The sequence below is a fragment of the Pan troglodytes genome, chromosome 2, assembly GCF_028858775.2.
Source record: "Pan troglodytes isolate AG18354 chromosome 2, NHGRI_mPanTro3-v2.0_pri, whole genome shotgun sequence".
NCBI lineage: Eukaryota > Metazoa > Chordata > Mammalia > Primates > Hominidae > Pan > Pan troglodytes.
This window is the reverse complement of record NC_086015.1, coordinates 112280668-112304005: the sequence shown is the minus strand read 5'-3', so window position 1 is coordinate 112304005 and position 23338 is coordinate 112280668. Positions and strand designations below refer to the sequence as shown.

The 23338-nt window shown below is 39.1% G+C and overlaps 1 protein-coding gene across 2 annotated transcripts in view; it reads left to right on the top strand.

The window, feature by feature from the left end:
- The first annotated feature begins 4333 nt into the window (after positions 1-4333).
- Positions 4334-23338, top strand: part of GUCA1C (guanylate cyclase activator 1C) — a 53868-nt gene continuing 34863 nt past the window's right edge. Inside the window, exon 1 of one of the 2 annotated variants that reach the window (XM_003309923.4) lies at positions 4334-4654. In XM_003309923.4, coding sequence (XP_003309971.1) covers positions 4451-4654 — 204 coding nt within the window. In that variant the 5' untranslated portion in view covers positions 4334-4450. The remainder of the gene's footprint in view (positions 4655-23338) is intronic. The other variant, XM_054680865.2, reaches the window with a different exon arrangement.

The window sequence follows — 23338 nt, the reverse complement described above, 5'->3', positions numbered from 1 at the left end:
CTGTGTAATTTTAATTTATGTATATGCACATAGCAAAAGCCTGGAGCATGGGAAATGGAATATGGTAAACTATTTCATTTTTGTCTTTAGCCACTTAAGTACTCTTCTCAAGAGACATGTTTTTACCAGTTCCTCGTAAATCTGTCCCCAATCAATATCTGTAAAACCATATATATCATGATATAGCTATAGATATGGATGTAATAGCATCCAAAAGATGCTGCTGTTGCTTTTTTCCACTCAATATACCTTCAAGAGCATTCCATATTGAGACCAGTACATGTAATAATACATGTGTATAGAGAGCTAATGAGATAACCTCTCATTATCTTCAACTGCTCCTTATTATTTTATTCAATGGAAATACTAAATCTGTTTAACCATTTCCTTATCAATGCATGTTTAGGTTTTTATTGTTCTTTTGGATTTACATATGCACAACATTTGAATATCCTTATAAATTTGTTCATTTCACACATGTACAATTATGTCTGTCAAATGTCTCAGCAAACAAATTGCTGGATCAAAGGGTATATACATTTATTATGAATAGATATTGCCTAATAGCACTTTGAAAAAATTTTTTTAATCTACACTCCTACAGCAGTGTATGAGTTTTTTTCCTCACACCTTCACCTACCTGGTGGATTACCAGACTTTCTTATCTTGCTGATCAAACAGGTGAAAAGTGGTATATCCTTGTAGTTTGAACATACATTTCTTATACTTTGAGTGTGATTGAGCTTCTTTTCATATGTTTAAAAGTCATTCAGATTTTTAAATTGGACTTTGTCAATTTTTCTAGTTGGTGGTGGGTATTTTTCTTATTGATTTGTAAGAACTATCTTCGCATTAGGGATATTATATTTTTTATATGATATATATTACAGATATTTTCTAACAAACTTTTTATTTTTGTTTTTATGGTGTTTTGAGTCATCTGGGATTTTTTTTAAAGATTACGATTTAATTTCCTTTTGTTTATGGCTTCTATGGTCATATTTAGAGAGGACTCTCCTATTCTAAAATTATAAAACAATTTTGCTTTGTTTTCTTATAGTGATTTATATTGTTAAACCTATGATTCATCTAAAATTTATTTTGGTGTAAGAAGTAAGTTAGAAATCCTTTGTGTTTATATATGTGTGTATGTGCATTTCCACATAGCCATAGCTTTGTCCCAGAATTATTAACTGATAATCAGTTCTTTCCTACTCTCTTACCATACCACCTTTATTGCATATTAAATTCTTATTTGTAATTGAGTCTAGTTAAAAAAGAATCTATTTATTTTTCATTGAGTGCTTCATCTTTTCTCATGCCAGATTCATGGTGTTTTTGGTAGGGCTATTTAATAATTTTATTTTTCAAAATTTTTTGTGTATTTTTTTATGCTTGATTCTCAGAATTACATTTTGTAGCCACCAATATCCCTCAAATTCTATTTTTTTTTAGATGGGGGTTTGTGGTGATAATACAGATTAATATAGGGAGAACTGATATGTTTTTTAATATTAAGTCTTTCTACCCAAGACCAAGATATGCCTTTGCATATCCTCAAGTCTTCATTGGAACCCTACAGTACCATTTTAAAATTTTCTTCAAATACATCTTGCACATTCCTAGTTATATTTATTGCAGTTAGATTTATTTTTTAGCCTATCATGAATGAAGGCTTTTTCCCATGATCTTATGACTGGCTAATGGTCTATACAGCAAGACTCCTGATTTTTTAATACAATATTGTATTCAATATAAGAATTCTCATTTTACAAATAATTTTAAAGTTTTTTTCTGCATCAGCAAATGATCATTATGCAGGTTTTCTTTTTGTTTCTTTTCTCTTTTTTTTTTTTTTTTTTTGAGACAGAGTTTCACTCCTGTTGCCCAGGCTGGAGTACAATGGCACGATCTCCGCTCACAGCAACCTCTGTCTCCCGGGTTCAAGCGATTCTCCTGTCTCAGCCTCCCGAGTAGCTGGGATTACAGGTGCCGTGCCACCATGCTTGGCTAATTGTGCATTTTTAGTAGAGACTGGGTTTCGCCATGTTGGTCAGGCTGCTCTCAAACTCCTGACCTCAGGTGATCCGCCCACCTCGGCCTCCCAAAGTGCTGGGATTACAGGTGTGAGCCACTGCGCTTGGCCAATTTTCTTTAAAGTAGAATTTATATGAAGAAACAGTTTCTGGATCTCAGGTCCTTATATTCTTGATCCATCCAAAGTTTTCCTTCCTCAAAGGATTTTCTTGCCTCCTTGAAAACTTTTACTACCTTCCTCTGCCATCATCTGTATCCATTTTTTCTTTAATTTAAAAATTAGTGATTAATAAATGTTAATGGTGATAAAAAGTCAGCGCCTCTGAGCATCCTCTGGCAGACATTTAGAAACAGTCTTAAAGGGGACTTCCCCAAAGAATGCTTTTTGAAAATTCTAGCAGGATATTTCTCTAATTCCTAGCTGAATAATCCCGAGGCTGAGTCCTCACTGTCTCCCCTTTGTCCTTTTTACTGTCCAAAAAAGAGTATCATTCACTTTAATGGTTTCAAGTAATTCTTTCAAATGGGTGAGTTTTACATTCTATGACCTTATTTTCACCTTTTTTTTTTTTTTTTTTTTTTAGACAGAGTCTCACTGTCGCCCAGGCTGGAGTGCAGTGGCACAATCTCAGCTCACTTGCAACCTCTGCCTCCAGGATTCAACTGATTCTCTTGCCTCAGCCTCCCGAGTAGCTGGGATTACAGGCGTGCACCACTATGCCCGGCTAATTTTTGTATTTTTAGTAGAAATGGGATTTCACCAGTTGCCCAAGCTGGTCTCGAACTCCTGTCCTCAAGGGATCCACCCACCTTGGCCTCCCAAAGTGCTGAGATTTCACGCATGAGCCACTGTGCCCAGCCCTTTTATTTAACTCTAATTATGACATCGAAATGTCCCATTGAGAGTCTACATTGATATGTTTGAAACAAAATTAACCGTATTCACTGTAACCACCACCACTTCTGGTCAAGGCAGTTCATTTAGGCCATGATGGCTACTTCTTAGGAATCAAGGGTTTTATAATAAACAGGTAATCAGTCAGGACTAAGGAATAGGGACAAAGACAGAGACCAGATATATGAGCTGGGCCAAAATGAAAATAAAAGAAAGAATTGAGTGAGGTTAGAAAAGAGAACTGTAGGCCAGGTGTGGTGACTTGTGCCTGTAATCCCAGCACTTTGGGAGGCTGAGATGGATCATGAGGTCAGGAGATCAAGACCATCCTGGCTAACACGGTGAAACCCCATCTCTACTAAAAATACAAAAAATTAGCTGGGCATGGTGGCAGGCGCCTGTAGTCCCAGCTACTCGGGAGGCTGAGGCAGGAGAATGGTGTGAACCCGGGAGGTGGAGCTTGCAGTGAGCTGAGATCATGCTACTGCACTCCAGCCTGAGGGACAGAGCGAGACTCCATCTCAAAAAAAAAAGAAAAAAAAAGGAGAACTATAATTTAGGGGTAACAGAATTATATTCTACCTGGGGTTTTCTGGTTCTAAGTATGGTTGGTACCAAAATGGGTTGAGGACCACACAAAGCATTCATTTCCACTACTGGACCTTGGATACAGTTCTTAGGTCCATTGACCCTGTTCTTAAGTTCATTGGCATATGGGGCTTGGTTAGGACAAGATTAGCCAGATTAGAAAACTGGAGTGAGATAAAGCTGGCAGGCCAATGGCATGTGTAGATACTTGAGAGACCAGAAAAAGGTAAGAACAGAGGGTGGGGGAGAGAAAGGAAGAACACTGCCAGAAGACACAGCCCAATATGTTCCTTTATCTGACTACTACATCTGAAGTTCTTCTTACTACTATTTAATTCTCTCTACCTATTTTTCTCTCTTATACATAGACTTCTTTTTAATAATACTCAATGTATGATTTTTTCATGTAAAATGTTATCTAAATATATCTTCACAATACTCAGGTATGAAAAGGCAGAAACTTTTATTACTGTTTTACAGATGAGGAAACAGACGAGAATGTAAGTAATGTTTCAATATAGTTAATAAGTGGTAGAACAAAGCATAGAATCTAGGCTTCCTGATTGCAACTCAAAGTTCCTGCCATTAGACCCACTGTACTACTCAATAATGTAGGCAAAATTTATGGCTAACAATATAACAAGGATCACCCTCTCTAAAATATTGCGTGTTCCCTTCACAAAAAACTATGTCTCTGCATGACTGTAAGCATGTTAGTTACCAAGTGCCAAGTGACCTTGGTTTTAAAACTGGGCAGATAAGTTAATCTCACTGGCTTTCTATTCTTATTTAGCTTGTTGCTGTAAGAGGTTTAGAGTAGCTTTCTGAGGGCATATGTTAGCCTTCAGTTTTAGTGAGGAGTAAGGGACTAAATCCAGCAAAAACTTATGTGAAAACAACCTGAGGAAAAGCTGTAGACTGTGAGTCAAGATGGGGAATGGCAAATCTATAGCTGGTGATCAGAAAGCAGTTCCTACACAAGAGACCCATGTGTGGTACAGAACATTTATGATGGAATATCCATCCGGCCTGCAAACACTACATGAATTTAAGACACTTTTGGGTCTGCAAGGTCTGAATCAGAAGGCCAATAAACATATTGATCAAGTTTATAATACCTTTGACACGAACAAGGTAAGATCTTTCATTTTTCATTTCATTTGAAAATGCTGTGGTTCTGCACTCTTTCCTTTTTTTTTTTTTTTTTTTCCTGTAAAATAGCCTTAAGTAAAATGTGTACATCCCACTGAATGGAGAGGTCTTCAGGCAACTCACAGCTTGTAGGTAAGTGAGTCATTAAATACTTTTAGTACTGACGGCATGAACATAATTGGGAACTAGCCTCTCCCACCCTAGGAAGTGTTCTGCATGTAGGGAGTTATTTTAAAACCAAATTAAATCTCGGCATGGAATTCTAATGCTATCATTTAAATAAATCTAATAAGTACAGATTGATTTACAAAGACTGTTTTCGAAGTATTTAATGCATTGGTGACATTTTATAGAAAAGCAAATTACAGGACTCTGCTTTTAAAAGTGTGATTGCATCTAGATTGGCAGATATAATCAATACAAATTAGCCAACATGTTGTCTGTACTCAAATCAAAAGTTAAACTGCTTCATATTACTTTTTTCCCCATAGTTTACCAATTTAGTTTGGGGAAAATGGAAGCTTAACAGTTTTAAATTCAGACAAATTTTTGTTTCTAAAGATTGTTACTCAACTTTTATCTTGAATTTACTCATTCCTGAGGAGCTGTAGTGCATTTAATTTCATTTCTTGAAAAAATACAAAGAGAAGAGAAAAGAATATATGGAATTGAAAAAAAAAGAGAGACAAAAAAGCAACAACCTGAAATATCAGGCTCAGGTTCTGCCTGCTTTTACTTGTTTATTTTGGTTATTTTACTGTAGATTTGTATGTTTCAAAATGTGTAGATATTGACTAGAATAAAAAGGAACAGAGAAAATGCTAATAGAAAATAATGACTTTAGAAGGCCATCCAACTGATAATAGAAGAGAAAGAAGGGGAGGTAAATTGAGTAAAATTAAAAAAAACTGGTTGTTTGATAGGATGTGTAGAATTTAGCAAAATACTTTAAACCAAGAAGCAGGTGACTTAAAAGGAGGTAACAGGCAGGAACTTGGGAAGATTAAACCTGTGCAAAATTAACAGCTGTTTTAATCCTTGTAGCAATGTCAGGAACAGATTTCTTTAGGACATTATGGTATGGTCTTTTGTGCTTTGTTACCAAATATGAGTTAAGCACTGCCTGTTTAGCATGACAGTGCTTTCCTCCTCATCAATTTTACTTAGTGTCAATGCAAGCAAAAGGCGATCTTCAAGGAGCTGACAAATCAGTGGGAAAATGTGGCAGATTCCGCTTTTGTTATTAATCCTGGAAGTGTGTTCCAGATACTATAAGCATGATGCCACGTTGTCTTTATTTGCCTCTCCCTGTGTATGTCTCTCTCAGCTCTCAATCTCAGTTTTCTCTTTCTTTCTCTCTGTCGTTCTCTGTGCTTCACTCTTTGTATGGCTGCTATAAGCAGCCCAATATCAGGATGAAAGTCTGTTGCTCTAGACAGCAGCTTCTTAGGCTCTAAGTACTCCTGAGAGGTTAGAAAATGAGCTATCGAGTTTTACAGTTATTATCCAAAGGCGTTGATGTCATATCCCATGCCAGCAGTTAGGTTGCTAGCCCAGTATTTGTGAACGCATTGTACATGTCAGTGGTTCACATGCAAGAGTGGGAACATGTGGAAAGGAGTCCTGGGTGGAAGCAAGGATCTGCTGTCAGATGAAGCCCACTGTCAAGGAAGCAGGGACGATGTCCAAACAGGTGTGTGTGTCCTTGGTGTGAGAGCCCTCTCAGTGTCCACCACAGGAATGGCCCGACCCATCCCAGGAGCTTAATTTAGATGGCTTGGAAGTTCCGCTGCTATTCATCAAAGAGATTTTATGTTTGCTTAGGAAGGAAGTGAGCCTAAGCAGTAATGACAAATGCCACAAAAGGTGTGGGGATCTCAATATAAAATCAGGTGGTAAAATGACAAGGGTAAGGATTGTTCATTATCAAGTGATACTAAGAAATGATATGCAATTATGCACAGGAAAAGTCATATATTTAATTAGATGAATTGATAAAACTAGCAACTGTCCAGAATCCCCAAAGATTTACTATTTCTTTGCAGCTTCTCTGCAGTTTTCTTTTTTTCTTTGTGTTTTTATAAGTTCGACTCTATTTTTTAAATTTTATTTTTAAAATGAATTTTATTGTGTATGTCTAAGGTATGCAACATGATGTTATGAGATACATATGGATAGGAAAAAGGGTTACTGTAATGAAGCAAATTAACATCCGTCATCTCACATAGTTACCCATTTTTTGGTCTTTGTGGCAAGAGCAGTAAAATCTACTCACTTAGCATGAGTTGCATATAAGTATAATTTTATTACTGTAGTCCTCATGGTGTGTGATGAATCTCCAGACTTGTTCCTCCTACATATCTGCTACTTTTATCCTCTGACCTACATCTCCCCATTTCCTCTTCTCCCACCCCACTCCTCGCAACCACTCTATTTGATTTTTTTTTTTAGATTCCACATGTAAATGAGATCATGCAATATTTTTCTTTTTCTTTTATGTGCTATAGATGGAAATTATTTTAAAATGCATTTCATACTTTTCTACCTCCTCAAAGTGCTGGTAAAGCACTTTCTTAATATATCAGGGTCATTATTATGAACAGCAGTTGTTACATTCTGTGTAATATCATGAGACACCCATTCCCATTGAAGTTTCTGGAGCTGTTTCCTAATGTTAAAAACCCTGAAAATTTGTGCTTTTATCATTCTGTTTGCTTTTTCCTGTTGTTCTGTCTTTTCTCCTGCTGTCAACCTCACATTTCACAGCTTTCTTATTGTTATAATATTAATGAGCTTTTGATCTCTTTTTAATGTGCCATTTCTAACCTGGCTTTGGATTGTATTCAAGCTAAGCAAGCCTATTAGGATAGTGCTTAAAATAAAAGTAAATACATTCTGAGATTTAAAGCATAAAATTTATAATAATATTTTTTGCTAATCACACAGCATGGTGGATTTCTCCTTGGCATTCAATAACAATAACACTTTCTGAGTGTCAAGGATGTGGGGAAAAGAGAGACCTTACACACTGTTGGTGGGAATATAAACTAGTACAGCTACTATGGAAAACAGTATGCAGGTTCCTCACAAAATTAAAAATAGAACTACCATATGAACCAGAAATCTCACTTCTGGGTATATATCCAAAGGAAATGAAAACAGTATGTTGAAAGGTTATCTGCACTCCATGTTTATTGCAGCACTATTCACAACAGGCAAGATATGGAATCAACCCAAGTATTACCCATCAGCAAATGAATGGATTAAGAAACTGTGCCATGTATATGCAATGGAATACTATTCAGCCTTAAAAAAACAGGGAAATCCTGTCATTTCCAGCAACATAGATGAACCTGGGGGACATGCTTGGTGAAATAAGCCAGACACAGAAAGACAAGTAATGCATAATCAACCTCACTGATATGTGGAGCCTAAGAAAATCAAGCTCATAGAAGCAGAGAGTAGAATGGCTCTTGCCAAGGACTGGGGGTGATGGGGAAGAGGAGTAATAGGGAGATGTTTGTCAAAGGGTACAAAGTTTTAGTTATGCAGGATGAGTAAGTTCTGGGCATCTTGTATAGCATGGTGACTATGGTTAATAAAATATTTCATACTTGAAAATTTCTAAGAAAGAAAATCTTGGATGTTCTCACCACAAAAAAAGATAAGTATGTGATAAGGTGATGGATATAGAAATTAGCTTCTTTTAATCATCTCACATTGAATACACATAAAAATAACATATTGTATACCATAAATATATATAATTTTTATTTGTCAACTATTCCTTAATAAAGCTGGAAAACAAAACCCACTTTTTGAGTGGTTATGATGTGCCTGACACTGCTCTAGGTGCACTGAATAGATGAATACATTCAACCATCACAATGGTAATGGAACCTATTTTATAGGAATGGCTATGGCCTTAGCACCTCAGACCTTTGGGGAATGTAATTGACCAATGCCCTAGATGCTTCACTTTAGAATTCAAATTATGCTTGCCCTGAGTCCATGCTGCCTGGGCTTAGACTACCACCAGTGATTGAGTGCAGCAAAAATACTAAGGCTGGGTTATTCCTAACAGACAGGAGAGTCCTCTGTCTACAGGCTTTGGCTCAGGGATTCCCTGGCAGCTTTGCTGGACCTTCGGTTGCAGGAGTGCCTAGGACACTTCTCCCAACCTTCCCTTCCTCTCTTCTTCACCTGGATCAGATTGACACCATGGTCTGACAGCTGGCTCAACTGTTAAAGACTCCCTCCCTGTTTCCTTCCACACATGGATTTCTCCAAGTAAACTCCTTAAATTGAGCTGAATAGGTCTACTATCCTATTAATAAGACTCACAGAAAAAAGGGCCAGAGAAAATAGGAGATTATAACAAAAAAAATCAGAAAAATTGGCCACTGCAGTGGCTCATGCCTGTAATCCCAGCACTTTGGGAGGCCGAGGCAGGCAAATCACTTGAGGTCAGGAGTTCGAGACCGGCCTGGCCAGCATGATGAAATCCCATCTCTATTGAAAATACAAAAATTAGCCAGGCGTGGTGGTGGGCACCTGTAATCCCAGCTGCTCGGGAGGCTGAGACAAGAGAATTGCTTGAACCTGGGAGGTGGAAGTTGCAGAGAGTTGAGATCGTGCCCTTGTACTCCAGCCTGGGTGACAGAGTGAGACTCCATCTCAGGAAAAAAAAAAAAAATTCCCAGATCTGTTAGACACAAGTTTCACAAGGCCCAGCACAATATGCAGAAAGACATCAACCTACAGCATATTCTGAGAAATTTTATAAGAAGGGTAAAGAGAAAATCCTAAAGTCTTTCAAGAAAGGAAAGAAAACAGAAATAGAAACCAAAATAGCATTGAGCTGCTTAACACCAACACCAGAAGCTAAAAGTGGAAAAAAACCTTCCAAAATTCTGAGAGGAAATTATCGAGCCAAATCAAACATGAAGAGAGAATAAAGACATGCAAAGACTAGAAAATTTATTTCACACTTACTTTTTTTTAGGAAGCTCTGGAGTAGGTGCTCCATCAAAAATGAGGGTTTATTAGTCTGTTCTCACACTGCCATAAAGAACTACGTGAGACTGGGTAATTTATAAAGAAAAGAGGTTTAATTGGCTTACAGTTCTGCAGGCTGCACAGGAGACATGGCTGGGGAGGCCTCAGGAAACTTACAATCATGATAGAAGGGTGAAGCATGTCTTTACATGGTGGCGGGAGAGAGAGGGCGAAGGGGAAAGTGCTACACACTTTTAAACAACCAGATCTCGTGAGAACTCACTATTATGAGAACAGCAAGGGGAGAACCGCCCCCATGATCCAATCACCTCCCACCAGGTCCCTCTCCCAACATTGAAGATTACAATTCAACATGAGATTTGGGTGGGGACACAGAGCCAAACCATATCAGAGGACATGTATCAACAAACAGGGAAAGAGGAATCCAACATAGGAAATCAGGTGAGGGCAGTCTGAGGATCATAGAACAGGAAAGTCCAGATCAACAGCTATATGCAGAAAGCCCAATGAGCTGCTAATCCCGTTTGAGAAGGAAGAAGGGGGACCCTGGGAGGAAGACCTTAAAAAATGACATTGATGAATCAGCTACTATGAGGATTTCAAAAGCAATATTAATTTTTTTAATATTTAACAAATCTGATGCTATATTTGACTGAAAGTAACAAGGCAAAGTACAAGGAAAACTACCAACATTTAAAATGAAATACCTTAAACATTTTTATTATGAAAATTTTCCACATACAAAAGTAGAATAGCTCTCATAGACCCATCACCCAGCTTCAGCAATTATAAAAATTTTGCCATTTTTGTTTCATCTGTCCTCCTACATGTTTTCTGGATTTTTTAAAAGAAAAAATACTCCAACATTATGTAATTTTATCCTAAAAACATTTATTATTCATCTATACCAATAAGGACATTTTAAAACCATAAGTACTATGCCATTAGCATACCTAAAAATAACAGTAATTCCATCTTAAACTTTAAATAGACAAACTTTAAATAATGGTATATATTTATGGGGTATAATGCTATGGTATGATACACAGTTGACCCTTGAACAACACAGGTTTGAACTGTGAGGGTCCACTTACAGATTTTCTTCCTTCTCTGCCACCCCTGAGACAGCAAAACCAACCCCTCCTCTTCCTCCTCCTCCTCAGCCTACTCAAACGTGAGGATATCCTGATGAGGATGAAGACCTTTATGATGATCCACTTCTACTTAAAGAATAGTAAATATATTTTCTCTTCCTTATTATTTTCTTCATAACATTTTATTTTCTCTAGCTTACTTTATTGTTAGACTGCATTATACAGTATACATAACATAGAAACAGTGTGTTAATCAACTGTTTCTGTTATTGGTAAGGCTTCCAAGCAATAGCAGGCTATTAGTAGTTAATACATTGTGAAATGATTAACTCAAGCTAATTAAAATATACATCATCTCACATACTTATCATTTCTTTGTGGTGAGAACATTTAAAATCTATTAGTGATTTTGAAATACACATTATTATTAACTAATAATTGCTAATATCATCTAATACCCAGTCTGTGGACCAATTTTCGATTGTTTCAAGCATACTTTTTTTTTTTTTTCAGATTCTTGATTTGAGCTAGGATCCAAACAAGGTGCTCGTGTTGCAGTTATGGTTATGACTCTCAAGTTTTCATTTTTTTTTCTGTAATAGTTCTCTAATCGTCTTCTTCCTTTTTCATGCCAATGATTCGTTAGGGAAAGTGAGTCATTGGTTCTGTAGAATATCCCGCATTGTAAATGTATCTGATTGTCCTCTTGTGTCATCTAACTTGCTTTTGATTCTTCATATTACCTATAAACCGGTATTTAGCTATAGAAACTTAAATAGATTCAGATTTGTTTGGCAAGAATACTTTACAGGCACATAATTATTGGTTGTCTTACTTTAGTGAATTGTTTGCTAGGTTCAGGTGGTGTCAGGCTGATTACAATGAGGCAATTACTAACTCCATGTATAACAAGGAAGTCAATAATTTTGGTATGCCACGGCTATGCAGAGAACAAAATGTACCATAGGCTGTGCACGATGGCTCACGCCTGTAATCCCAATACTCTTGAAAGGCCAAGAAAGCGAGCAGATGGCTTGAGTGCAGGAGTTCGAGACCAGCATGGGCAACATAGCAAAACCTTGTCTCTAAAAAAAACGCACAAAAAAAGTAGCTGGGCACAGTGGCTCACATCTATAGTCTCAGATACTTAGGAGGCTGAGGTGGGAGGATCGCTTGAGTCTGGAGCGGTTGAGACTGCAGTGAGCAGTGATTGCACCATTGCACTCTAGCCTGAGTGACAGAGACCCTGTTTCAAAAAACAAATTACCACAATCATTAAAATGAAACTCTTTTAGATTAACTACAGTTAAGGGAATCTGGTGGGAGAACAATAGTGTGCTGGCGAATCCTTCATTAGCTCAGAGGGTTCAAGGGCAGGTAACTCTGGTGACATTTGCTGATTTCCATAGAGTAAATACTCGCGCGGTGGCCAATTTTGAAACTAATGACTGTTTAATACTTGGCTTATACAATTTAACAATCAGCTCACACTGGCAGATGAAATACGCTCCAGCATATCATTGGGTTATATGAGGGTCATAAAATTAAATACTTCTCTTTTAGTATAACAGGAAGCCAATGTCTAAAATTAATAAATCAAGATACAAGAATAAGCATCTTAATTACAAACGTTAAGACCAGGAAAAACCCCACAAGTTCAGTGTTTTTAATTATAGGCCTTTTAATTGTATTTAATTTTAAATATGTACATGTTCTACGTACATGCTTAAAAACAGGATGCTTTAAAAATTTAAAGATAGCACAGAAGACAGCAAATCTTACTAGGTGAGGTCAGTGATGGAAACTGCTCCTCTCAAAATTAAGATCTGTCTCTGGGAAAGACTTGGCAACACAAGTTCCTTAGTTTCTACAACTGGGAATCGTCCATTCCATTATTAAAATTCTACCGACTTCAAAGCCGATGTCCTAGACTGGCGCAAACGTGTCAAAATATAAAGTCTCCATGATGAGTACAAAATGAAAGTATGTGGCTCTTGTGGTCAGTGTTACACCTCAACCAGGTGAGATGATGGGACTTGAAGTTAGGTGGGCTCCAAAGACCAGCCACAGCAACTACCACTGCCAACGCAAAACCTGGTGACAGCCTAGTGAGCCTTTGAGGGCCAGGTGCGGGCCAGCACAGATATAACAGAAACTGTAGATTTTTGTTGCTGGCCATTGGTTCCTGAAAGGCAGTGAAAGTGGGCAGGGGCTGCACTATTCTCACCTAAGCATCCGTAGGCTTCACTTGGAGATTGATACAAAACACCCAATTCTCGGGAAAGTACTTGCTGTTCTGGGAATGCACCTGCACTCTGGCTCTGCTCCTAGGGAGTGCACAAAGTGGAACTTCCTTCTGCTGTACTGACATCCATGCAGAGGCTGAGGATGAAGGAGCACCTGGCCCTGCACTCATCCTGTGCTCTGCACTTTAGGCATGCTGCCTTCTTTCTCACCCTCCGTTTACTCCTCTCCAAGTCTCCTTTCTCTTTTTAAGTGCAAGTGGTGCATCAATTCATCCTCATGAAACAACAGTACAGAAATATGAAGAATAAGAGGATTATTGACCCCCTCAAATCCCACATTTCCCCAGAACGGGCACCTATTATAGCATGATGGCATACAGGAGATAGCAAACATATTTACTGAGTGATTAAATAAAATAATAGATGTTGTGCTGAACCCCTATTAACCTTCATAATGAAGGCACCAGGTTCAAGAGGCCAAACAAGCTGCCCAGAGCCAGCAAATGAGACACGGGGTTGCATTAGGGGCTTATATACGAGAGAGAGCCCAGTGGCAGGGGCTGCACGACATAACTGCATGGCCCAGTGGTGGCAGGCTGGGCAGGAAAACTGCAGTCACTTACAAACAGCATGCAGTTGCTATAGTGTTTTCAGTTAAGACCCTCCCCTTAATGACCTCCACCTGGCAACCTTCATTTAACCTAAAATTCAGGGCCTCAATCACCTGTGACCCATGTTCCACAGGATGGGACAGGGGCTTAGATGTTCCTCATAGACAAGAAACAAATCTCTGGGTTGGCCACTCCCAGATTCTCTAGCTCAGAACACATTCAGGTGCATCTGCCAGACAGGGTCATCCTCAGGTTTCCCTTGAAATTATTCCTATCAGGTGTGTTTACCCTGCAGGAAACAACTTAAGTAGGCTCACTTTTACATATGCACTTCTTTCCTTTCCATTCCTCTCTTTCCCTCCTTTTTTTCCCCATATATATTCTAAAGGAGGCCACCATATCTTCCACATTGTAACTTAGTGCTTAATTGGAGTAATTATCTCAAGAAGAAGTTTAAAATATATTTCTTTTCTTTATATGTTTATTTTTTATTTGGATTTCTTGTTTTGTCCACAGACTTTATATGCTTATTTTAAATTTGGTTTATCATTATATTTATTTATTTAATTAAAAATTTTTTCTATAAGTTATTGGGGTACAGGTGGAGTGACCTGGATGAGATTGGAGACTATTATTCTAAGTGAAGTAACTCAGGAATGGAAAACTAAACATCATATGTTCTCAGTAATATGTGGGAGCTAAGCTATGAGGACACAAAGACTTAAGAATCATACAATGGACTTTGGGGACTTGTGGGGAAAAGTGAGGGGGGCGCGAGGGATAACAGACTAAAATGTATTTCTTATTTGTGTATCTGGTAAGAATTTCAGCTTCCATACTCAGGCATTCAAGAAATGTTACTGTTGTTTTCTACTAAATTTATATTTTGAGTCCTCCTTTACGAAGGAGGGCTCTCCCGCCACTCTCCAGGATTGCATGTAAACCCCAAATGTGCATCCAAACCTCAAGGTGTTGGGGGAGAATCTGTCTACACCAGTATTTGTGGAGATAGTCCCCCTCCTTATCTCCTGATTCATGCAGAGGGCTGTTGTTTCTTCACGGCTATGCCTCCTAAGTCAGATTCTCCCTCAGCTACTTTATACTCCAAGGCCTCTTAGTCTGGGTCAGGCTTCTCTGGCCACATACACCTACAGCCTTTTCTCCCAATCTACGCTAGGTGCAGGGGAACTTGGTGTATCTCTACCCAGGAGGTGAATCACAGGTGCTTCTGCTCTTACAATTGCCAAACGTGGTGTTTCTATTATCTGTCATCCAACCATTCTTGGCTCTCACATATCAGCGCCCCCCCTCCCCCTCGATACCTGGCAACTCTCTCTTCCTTCCCTTATTCCACACCTTCCCAGCCTATGGAATCTTCATGTAGTTTAGGAGTAGAGTGGAGAAACTAGAAAAACTCTCTCTAATTATGCATTCTTCTAAATCTTTTGTTTATGGCATAAACTTTATGCTCTGAATCCTAAATGGCTTCAACCTTTGAAACTTGAGAGCTAAGAATGAACTCTTGATTCCTGCTTGATTTTCTGCTACAGTGACCTATCTCTTAGGCAATGAATGTCTTTATGAATGTGGGGAGAGCTGGATGACAGGAGGGATTACCAGAAGCAAACTCACATAGTTACCATCTGTATTATTATCTCACTGCACTTGCAAATATTTACTAAGCACCTGGAGGCATGGAGGAGGGAAGGATGCCACAAAGATGGATAATAATTAGTCTTTGTCCTAAATTGACTTTACAATCTAGTGGGGCAGATAGGCACATCCTCAGAAAATAAAAAGAAGTAAATAAAGAATCAAAGCTTGAGAGAGGTTTCCCTCACATTGTACTAACTCTGTGGTTCCAAGGTTCCAAATGGACCCATGGTGTTAAGGGCTGCTTTTAAACCTGGTAATATGGTGAAGGGTCCCCTAGGGGAATTCTTCAATCCCATCCCAGCAGGGCAGATAAGAATAGAAAAATTACATTCAAATATTAGGGTTGTGTGGGGCTAGGGGTGTGTGAATAGGTAGAAAACATGATTTTCTGTTCCCTCGAATAATTTATAACCTAGTTGAGGAAAAAAGTTATATCGAGATTATATAACCAATGAATAAAACAAGACAGTATAAGCAGGACTGACTGTGTGATCCAAGGTTCATTTGCTGGGATCAGAAGATGCAGCAGAGGTTGAGCGATGGACTTAGTTAGGAAAGGCTTTCTGGAGAAGTTGAGGCATTTGGGGATCTTGAAAGAAGTGAAAAACTTTGATTATTACTCATAAAGGCTAACACTCAACACTTCTGTGCCAGTCACCCTTTTATGCATTTTATGTTTATTATTTCATAGAATCCTTACAACAATATTATAGAGTAGATACTATTTTTCTCATCTGCATTTACACATGAGGAACCTGAGGCACAGAGAAGTTAAGTAACTTGCCAGAAACTACACATCAGGATTAGAATGCTGACTGCACCCTTGAATTGGTGTGTTATTCCACCTTTAACAAAGGAGTTGAGAATTGTAATGGAAAAAACAGCTCTAATTAGAGCAGGAGGGAAGAGGGAGATGGCATTTGGGGGTCTAGTTGAGACAGAGGGTTACAGCTAGAGCATAACTGGCCACAGACTCTAGGTGTCTCAACTAGAACTTTTGCTCCATATGGGTAACCAAACAGTCGTCAGGACTACACTTACATCCTAGCTGAGAAATGAGACACTCAGAGCACTGAGATGCTTGGAGAGTCTCAGAGCAGAAAGTCAGCCTTTGATGATACCTCCAGCTTCTGGTCCAACTTCTTGTTGCTGTAATAGGTGTGAAGGTAAATAAATGGCCCTCAGGGCCACACCTAGGCATCTGGGTTTTATCCAAATAGAGTGTCATTGTTGACCCTTAAACTAGGCCAAAACTCCTCTAAGAATACTCACTTGTCAGATGCAGGAAGGCAGGGATGAGCCCATTTCCAAAGGGCAAAACTGGACTAATAGAAGTCTGATTTTTGGTGGCAGGGGAATGAAATGGAGGAGGGAAACGGGTCTAAAAGACTTGTCAAAAGTCTTTGCCTCTTTTGGGACTCCAAAGATCTTACAGAGGGAGGTAAAATGGTTTCTCTAAATGTATGGGTTTGGAACTCAAACCACAAATGGAGTGCCAGTTTAAGCCAGAAGAACAGTTGTCAGCATTAGGTTCATGCAAACTCCAGGATAAAACAAAACACCCAGAAAATCCTTAGGTTGTTATTTTCAGTTAGCAGCTTCAGCCAAAGCCTGGACATCAGGACTGAGGGGATGATGAGTGAATTCTTAGAAACAGGGCAGAGGTTTATCCTGGACAGGAAGAGGAATGAGAAGTAGCGGGGCTGTGGGATTTGAATAATGATTATTACAGTGGATGTGATGATGGTTTACCTACAAATCTGTTCATAAACCACATCTTAGCTTTAATGTAGCAGAAGTCCTTGCTAGTTTTGTTTTTTTTTTTAAATGAGCCCCTTAGGGAATCTCTTTATGATATGAATCACAGCCCAGCAACAGGAGAGTGGAGGCAGCACCTTGGGAAGAATCAGAATGTCTGGCCTCCTGTCCCCACTCTGACCCTTACTTGGGGTATGTAATCTTGGACAAGACCATTAACCTCTCTGTGTCTCAAATCGTTCATTTCCAAAACTGGGACAAGACCTATGCTGCCTGCATTATCGTTGAGCCCATGTGAAATAATGCAGTTGAAAACACTTTGAAAAAATGTGCAATCCAGTCCACAAATGAATGGAATGTTTGTCTGTAAAATGCAGATAACTCTGACCTCAGCCCTCACAGGTTTGATAACAGTGCAGATTTAACAGTACTTCTTATCAAGCTTGTATTTCCAAACGAAAGGTGTTTCTACAGGTGCAGGAGTTGCTTTCCTGCCATTTCTTGTTTTTAATTTTTCTTAATGCTTTGGACATTTATTCGTGCTGTTTTGGGCAACATTTGCCCCTTGCAATGGCTGCCAATCATGGCATGAAATTCATTAAATGAGAATCATCTTAGTATTTTGACTATCGTCTTACTATAACCCAGGACTCATGCTTGGGAGCCCCAGCTCTACTTGAAATTCAGAAGTGACCTTTGGTTATCTGCTCTCTAGCTTCTTTGTATAGGAGCCCTTAAAAATTGGAGCAGGCAACATGCCTTTTAACTTGTGTCATAATCACTGCTGTTCATTAACCCGTGGCTACCCTGCAACCTATAACACTGTACTGGGTTTTCTGGCCTACAAAGTGACCACAATTAACTGTTTATATTCATAAGATACATTTACTGGAAGCAAATGATCTTATATTACATTGTAAATCATTAAGTTGCAATCTCTTAAGGGTTCGGAGCTACTAGCATGGAAGCTCTCAGGAAGCATTTGTTGTGATAATAAAGTACATCATATTTGTTTGGCACTTCATAATTTACAAAGAATTTTCATATATACTATCAAGCACAACATTTTGGTTAAGCTTCTCACAGAATTTTACCTGTTAAAGACATCAGCTTTACCCACTGACATACATTTAAACGTAAGCTGTTGTAATTCATGTATTTTAACAGAATCTATTGAAATTGTGGTTCTTAATTCTGGCTATATATGAGAAGCACCTAGAGACATTATTAAAAATACCAGTGGCTGTGTTTCTAACTCAGAACAACTAAATCAAAACAATGTTTTGTTTTTTAAGCTGCCTGATGATTCTAATGTGTAGCCACACATGAGGATCACTGCTATCCAAGAGAGACCGCAGTCTAAGTGACAGAAAACTAAGGGGCCGTCTATATGTGTGCCATGGGTACATAAAGAAAGGGGATTCTGAGTCCAAAACTACTAATTCAGAAGCAGTTCTTCTGACTTTTAGTTACAGTCCCGGTTAAAAAAAAAAAGTCAGCCTTGGCCGGGCGCGGTGGCTCATGCCTGTAATCCCAACACTTTGGGAGGCTGAGGCTGGTGGATCACCTGAGGTCAGGAGTTTGAGATCAACCTGGCCAACATGGTGAAACCCTGTCTCTACTAAAAATACAAAAATGAGCCGGGCATGGTGGTGGGCGCCTGTAATCCCAGCGACTCGGGTGGCTGAGGCAGGAGAATAGCTTGAACCCGGGAGGCGGAGGTTGCAGTGAGAGCGTGCCACTGCATTCCCACCTGGGTGACAGAGCAAGATTCCGTCTCAAAAAAAAAAAAAAAAAAAAAAAAAAAGCCTTGAAGCAAGTAATATATTAACAGTTATATAACCATCCATCCCACCATCAAATTCCGCCATTTTCTACATTCTCAACTCACCTCTTCTATTCATTAAGGAGCAAGGATCCAGGCTCTTAAAAGGGAAATGAAACACTTGTAGGAGAAAGGCTGATTGAATAAGGGTGAAGCTGGGTTTTATTTTATCTGTTGCAATATCAGTTTAGGAAGACAGATGCTTATAAGAGGAAGCCCATAATGTCTACCTGAGGAATTTCCTTGCAAAAGGCTACTGTGACTGTAGTCCTAGGTCTGCAGTAATTAACTATAGTATTCAGAAGTGGTCAAACTTGGACAATTGTCTTGCCTTCCCCAAACCCACATGAGATGACTTCTGATTCACAGTGGACCTGCTAAGCTGGCTGCATTCTAGGGGCAGATGGCTAGGGCTTTCTGATATCCAGAAAACCTATTAATAATCAAGAGCTCATTTGGTAAATATTATGAGAAGTCATTTGTCTCAGAACCCCTTGAATTATTACAGTCATGGTCAAGTCAAGAACAACAGTGTGTGATCTCAGATCTGCATAAAGATCACATTATATAACCAATTTCCAAACCAGCAGTATATTTCTGATCTCACAGAGGCAAGCCTCTCATCAGGACGTTCCAGCAATTCCATGTTTCATAGAGACTGTGTTTGCTGTTAATATTAGTATCTGTGGGTGAAAATAGGCTAGGTCATAAATCCTGTACACAACATTTCCCTTACAGATTTTTAAAATTCACAAAAGGTATTAATATATATTTAACCTGAAAGGACCTTATATTGCCTATTTTTAAAGTTCCTAAAATGTAAATTAAATGTCACTGACAATTATTGATCAACTGTGTAATGTGCTTATGCTAGCCGTCTGGGTTTCCTTACTTCTGACCATCTGAGTAATCATTTTCAGAGACATTTCAATCATATGTTGCTACCAACTCACCACAGCTGGTAAAATGTCATTGAAAAGTGTCATATGTTAAAGAAAGCATGCAAATGTCTTCAGGTTATGGGGCTGTGAAAATTCATGAATTTTTCACAGATAGTGATGCTATGAAAAATAACTGAAAGTTAATGCTGTGTGGGGAATCAGTTTTGATCTGAGTCTATAGTTCAGTGAATTTTTGTTGGAGCTGGATTGTTTTCCTAAATTAGAGAGTACATAGAATAAATGGGTTTATCCCTAGTTGCTGTAATAACAACAATTTCTATTTCTGTGTTTTTTGTTTTTTTTTTTAGACAGAGTCTCGCTCTATCAGAGTGCAGTGGTGCGATCTCGGCTCACTGCAACCTCCGCCTCCCGGGTTCAAGCAATTCTCTGCCTTAGCCTCCCGAGTAGCTGGAATTGCAGGCGCCTGCCACCACGGCCCGCTAAGTTTTGTATTTTTAGTAGAGACGGGGTTTCACCATCTTTGTCAGGCTGGTCTTGGACTCCTAACCTCATGATCCACCCTCCTCGGCCTCCCAAAGTGCTGGGATTACAGGCTTGAGCCACCGCGTTCCCCTCCTTCTGTAGTCTTAATATTACTAGAACTCTAGATGCTATGGTTCTTAGTTAACACTGTGTAGAGCCTTATTAGAACTCTTTGTTAACACTGTGTAGGCCTCATGTGTGCAAAGCACAATGCCTGGTCTTATATGGATAGCAAGTATTACATCAACACCAGTAATTATAATTGTCATCATGATAACGTTTATTATGTTATTATTATTAGTTCAGTCTGTTTCCCATCTAAAATCAAAGGACTGTTTCTAGAACTAAAATTCTTAAGATTTGAAGCAATGAAATCAAGCCAAGTTCCCTTAATGACATTACTCAATTTATAAATTCATAGCTCTATTATTGGGACAAAACCCCAAAGCAGATGTCTCTGAAATATACTAAGATAACATTTTAGTATCTGTTTCTGGAGTTACGCAAGCAAACAGAGAGGGAGCAACGGTGGGACCATACTGGGCATATCAGATGGTATCTGCAGTGAAATTTCACCCAGGGATTGCACAGGGTGGGGAGAATGGAAGAATTAGTCGGGCCTATAATGCAGCTACGAGGCCCCCTGGATGGCAGGTGGGTGGAGAGATGCTGAATCAAAGCAAAGACAGACTGCACAGCAAAAGCCAGCTGTGGATTCCTGGCCGAGAGTGTGGGTGAAGATTAACAACAAGGTCAGTTGAGGCTGGACAAGGATGAACACGTCAGGCCTTGGAAGGGCATTTGGGAACATTTCCTGGGTACACTGTAGGCTGGGGGAGACTATTGTCTATGGGGTGCTGAAAGTTAAACTTACGGGCGGGTGGCAGAGGGCTAAGGATTCCAAAATGGACACAAGAAATGTTCATGAAATACACCAGGAAGCAGAGGAGGATAAAAAGAGAATGAGCCAGATGGCACTGAAGGCGAGGTGTGGGAGGGCCCTAGAAGTGGTGGCCCCAAGAGCTGTCTGGGCTCAAAGTCTCCAGGAGGCTGAGCAGATTATTGTACCCAGGCCAGACTTCCCTTGAGCTAGTATGAAAAGAACATAGGCTCCAAGGTGCAGCATCTTCATCTCCAAGCACCTCTGAATTTCCTTACTTTATACAATTCTATCTACTACCAAGTAGCTCACACACAGGAATCCAGAATAGCGCACTGCACTGAACGTGTCCCATCTACTCAAGTCTGTGACGCCTCTCCTAGAAAGAGAATTTAATTGTAATGAATTCTGAGGGTAACAGTGGGTGGTACCAAAAACCAAGGCCTTTAAGAGTATGGCTGACTGGGTTTAAATCCTGCATTTACCCCATCCTCATTTTTGTTACTTTAATTCATTTATTTAACTCCTCTGAAAATCAGTTTTATTCTCTTTAAAGTAAGAATAATAAGATGACCTACAAAATTGCTGTTAGAATTAGAAATAATGCATTGAAAGTGACTAACACAGTGCCCAGGACATAGGCTTTTTTCTTTCTTTTTTTTTGAAAAATTAATGGTAGCTTTTATACTTAGCAATAAATAATAAAATAATATTTTCACATGTACATAAGCCTTTTTTTTCGAGACAGGGTCTCACTCTGTCACCCAGGCTGGAGTGCAGTGTTGAGATCACAGCTCATCTCAACCTCCAACTCCCGGGCTCAGGTGATCCTCTCACTTCAACCTGAATAGCTGGGACTACAGGTGCACACCACAACACCTGGTTTATTTTTGTATTTTTTGTAGAGACGGGGCTTCATCATGTTGCCCAGGCTGGTTTCAAACTCCTGGGCTCAAGCGATTCACCTGTCTTAGTTGCCCAAAGTGGTGGGATTACAAGCATAAGCCGCCACACCCCACCTCATATAAGCCTTATAATTTAACTTTGTACCTGCCTACAAATTGATCATATCCTGAAAACACCTGTGATTTCTGGGAGCTCATGAACATTGCCTGAAGACCATATATTCCACTTCTGGTTTTCTGTTGGACAGAAGCACTACAAGCTCTCATTTTCCTTATTTTGATTATTTCCTTATTTCGACTTCTAAAGTTTCATCTATTTAATGGTAGAAAGGAAAAAAATTAACCATATATTCGTACATACATATTTTTTATTTTATTTTATTTTATTATACTTTAAGTTTTAGGGTACATGTGCACATTGTGCAGGTTAGTTACATATGTATACATGTGCCATGCTGGTGCGCTGCACCCACTAACTCGTCATCTAGCATTAGGTATATCTCCCAATGCTATCCCTCCCCCCTCCCCCCTCCCCACCACAGTCCCCAGAGTGTGATATTCCCCTTCCTGTGTCCATGTGATCTCATTGTTCAATTCCCACCTATGAGTGAGAATATGCGGTGTTTGGTTTTTTGTTCTTGTGATAGTTTACTGAGAATGATGGTTTCCAGTTTCATCCATGTCCCTACAAAGGACATGAACTCATCATTTTTTATGGCTGCATAGTATTCCATGGTCTATATGTGCCACATTTTCTTAATCCAGTCTATCATTGTTGGACATTTGGGTTGGTTCCAAGTCTTTGCTATTGTGAATAATGCCGCAATAAACATACGTGTGCATGTGTCTTTATAGCAGCATGATTTATAGTCATTTGGGTATATACCCAGTAATGGGATGGCTGGGTCAAATGGTATTTCTAGTTCTAGATCCCTGAGGAATCGCCACACTGACTTCCACAATGGTTGAACTAGTTTACAGTCCCACCAACAGTGTAAAAGTGTTCCTATTTCTCCACATCCTCTCCAGCACCTGTTGTTTCCTGACTTTTTAATGATTGCCATTCTAACTGGTGTGAGATGATATCTCATAGTGGTTTTGATTTGCATTTCTCTGATGGCCAGTGATGATGAGCATTTTTTCATGTGTTTTTTGGCTGCATAAATGTCTTCTTTTGAGAAGTGTCTGTTCATGTCCCTCGCCCACTTTTTGATGGGTTTGTTTGTTTTTTTCTTGTAAATTTGTTTG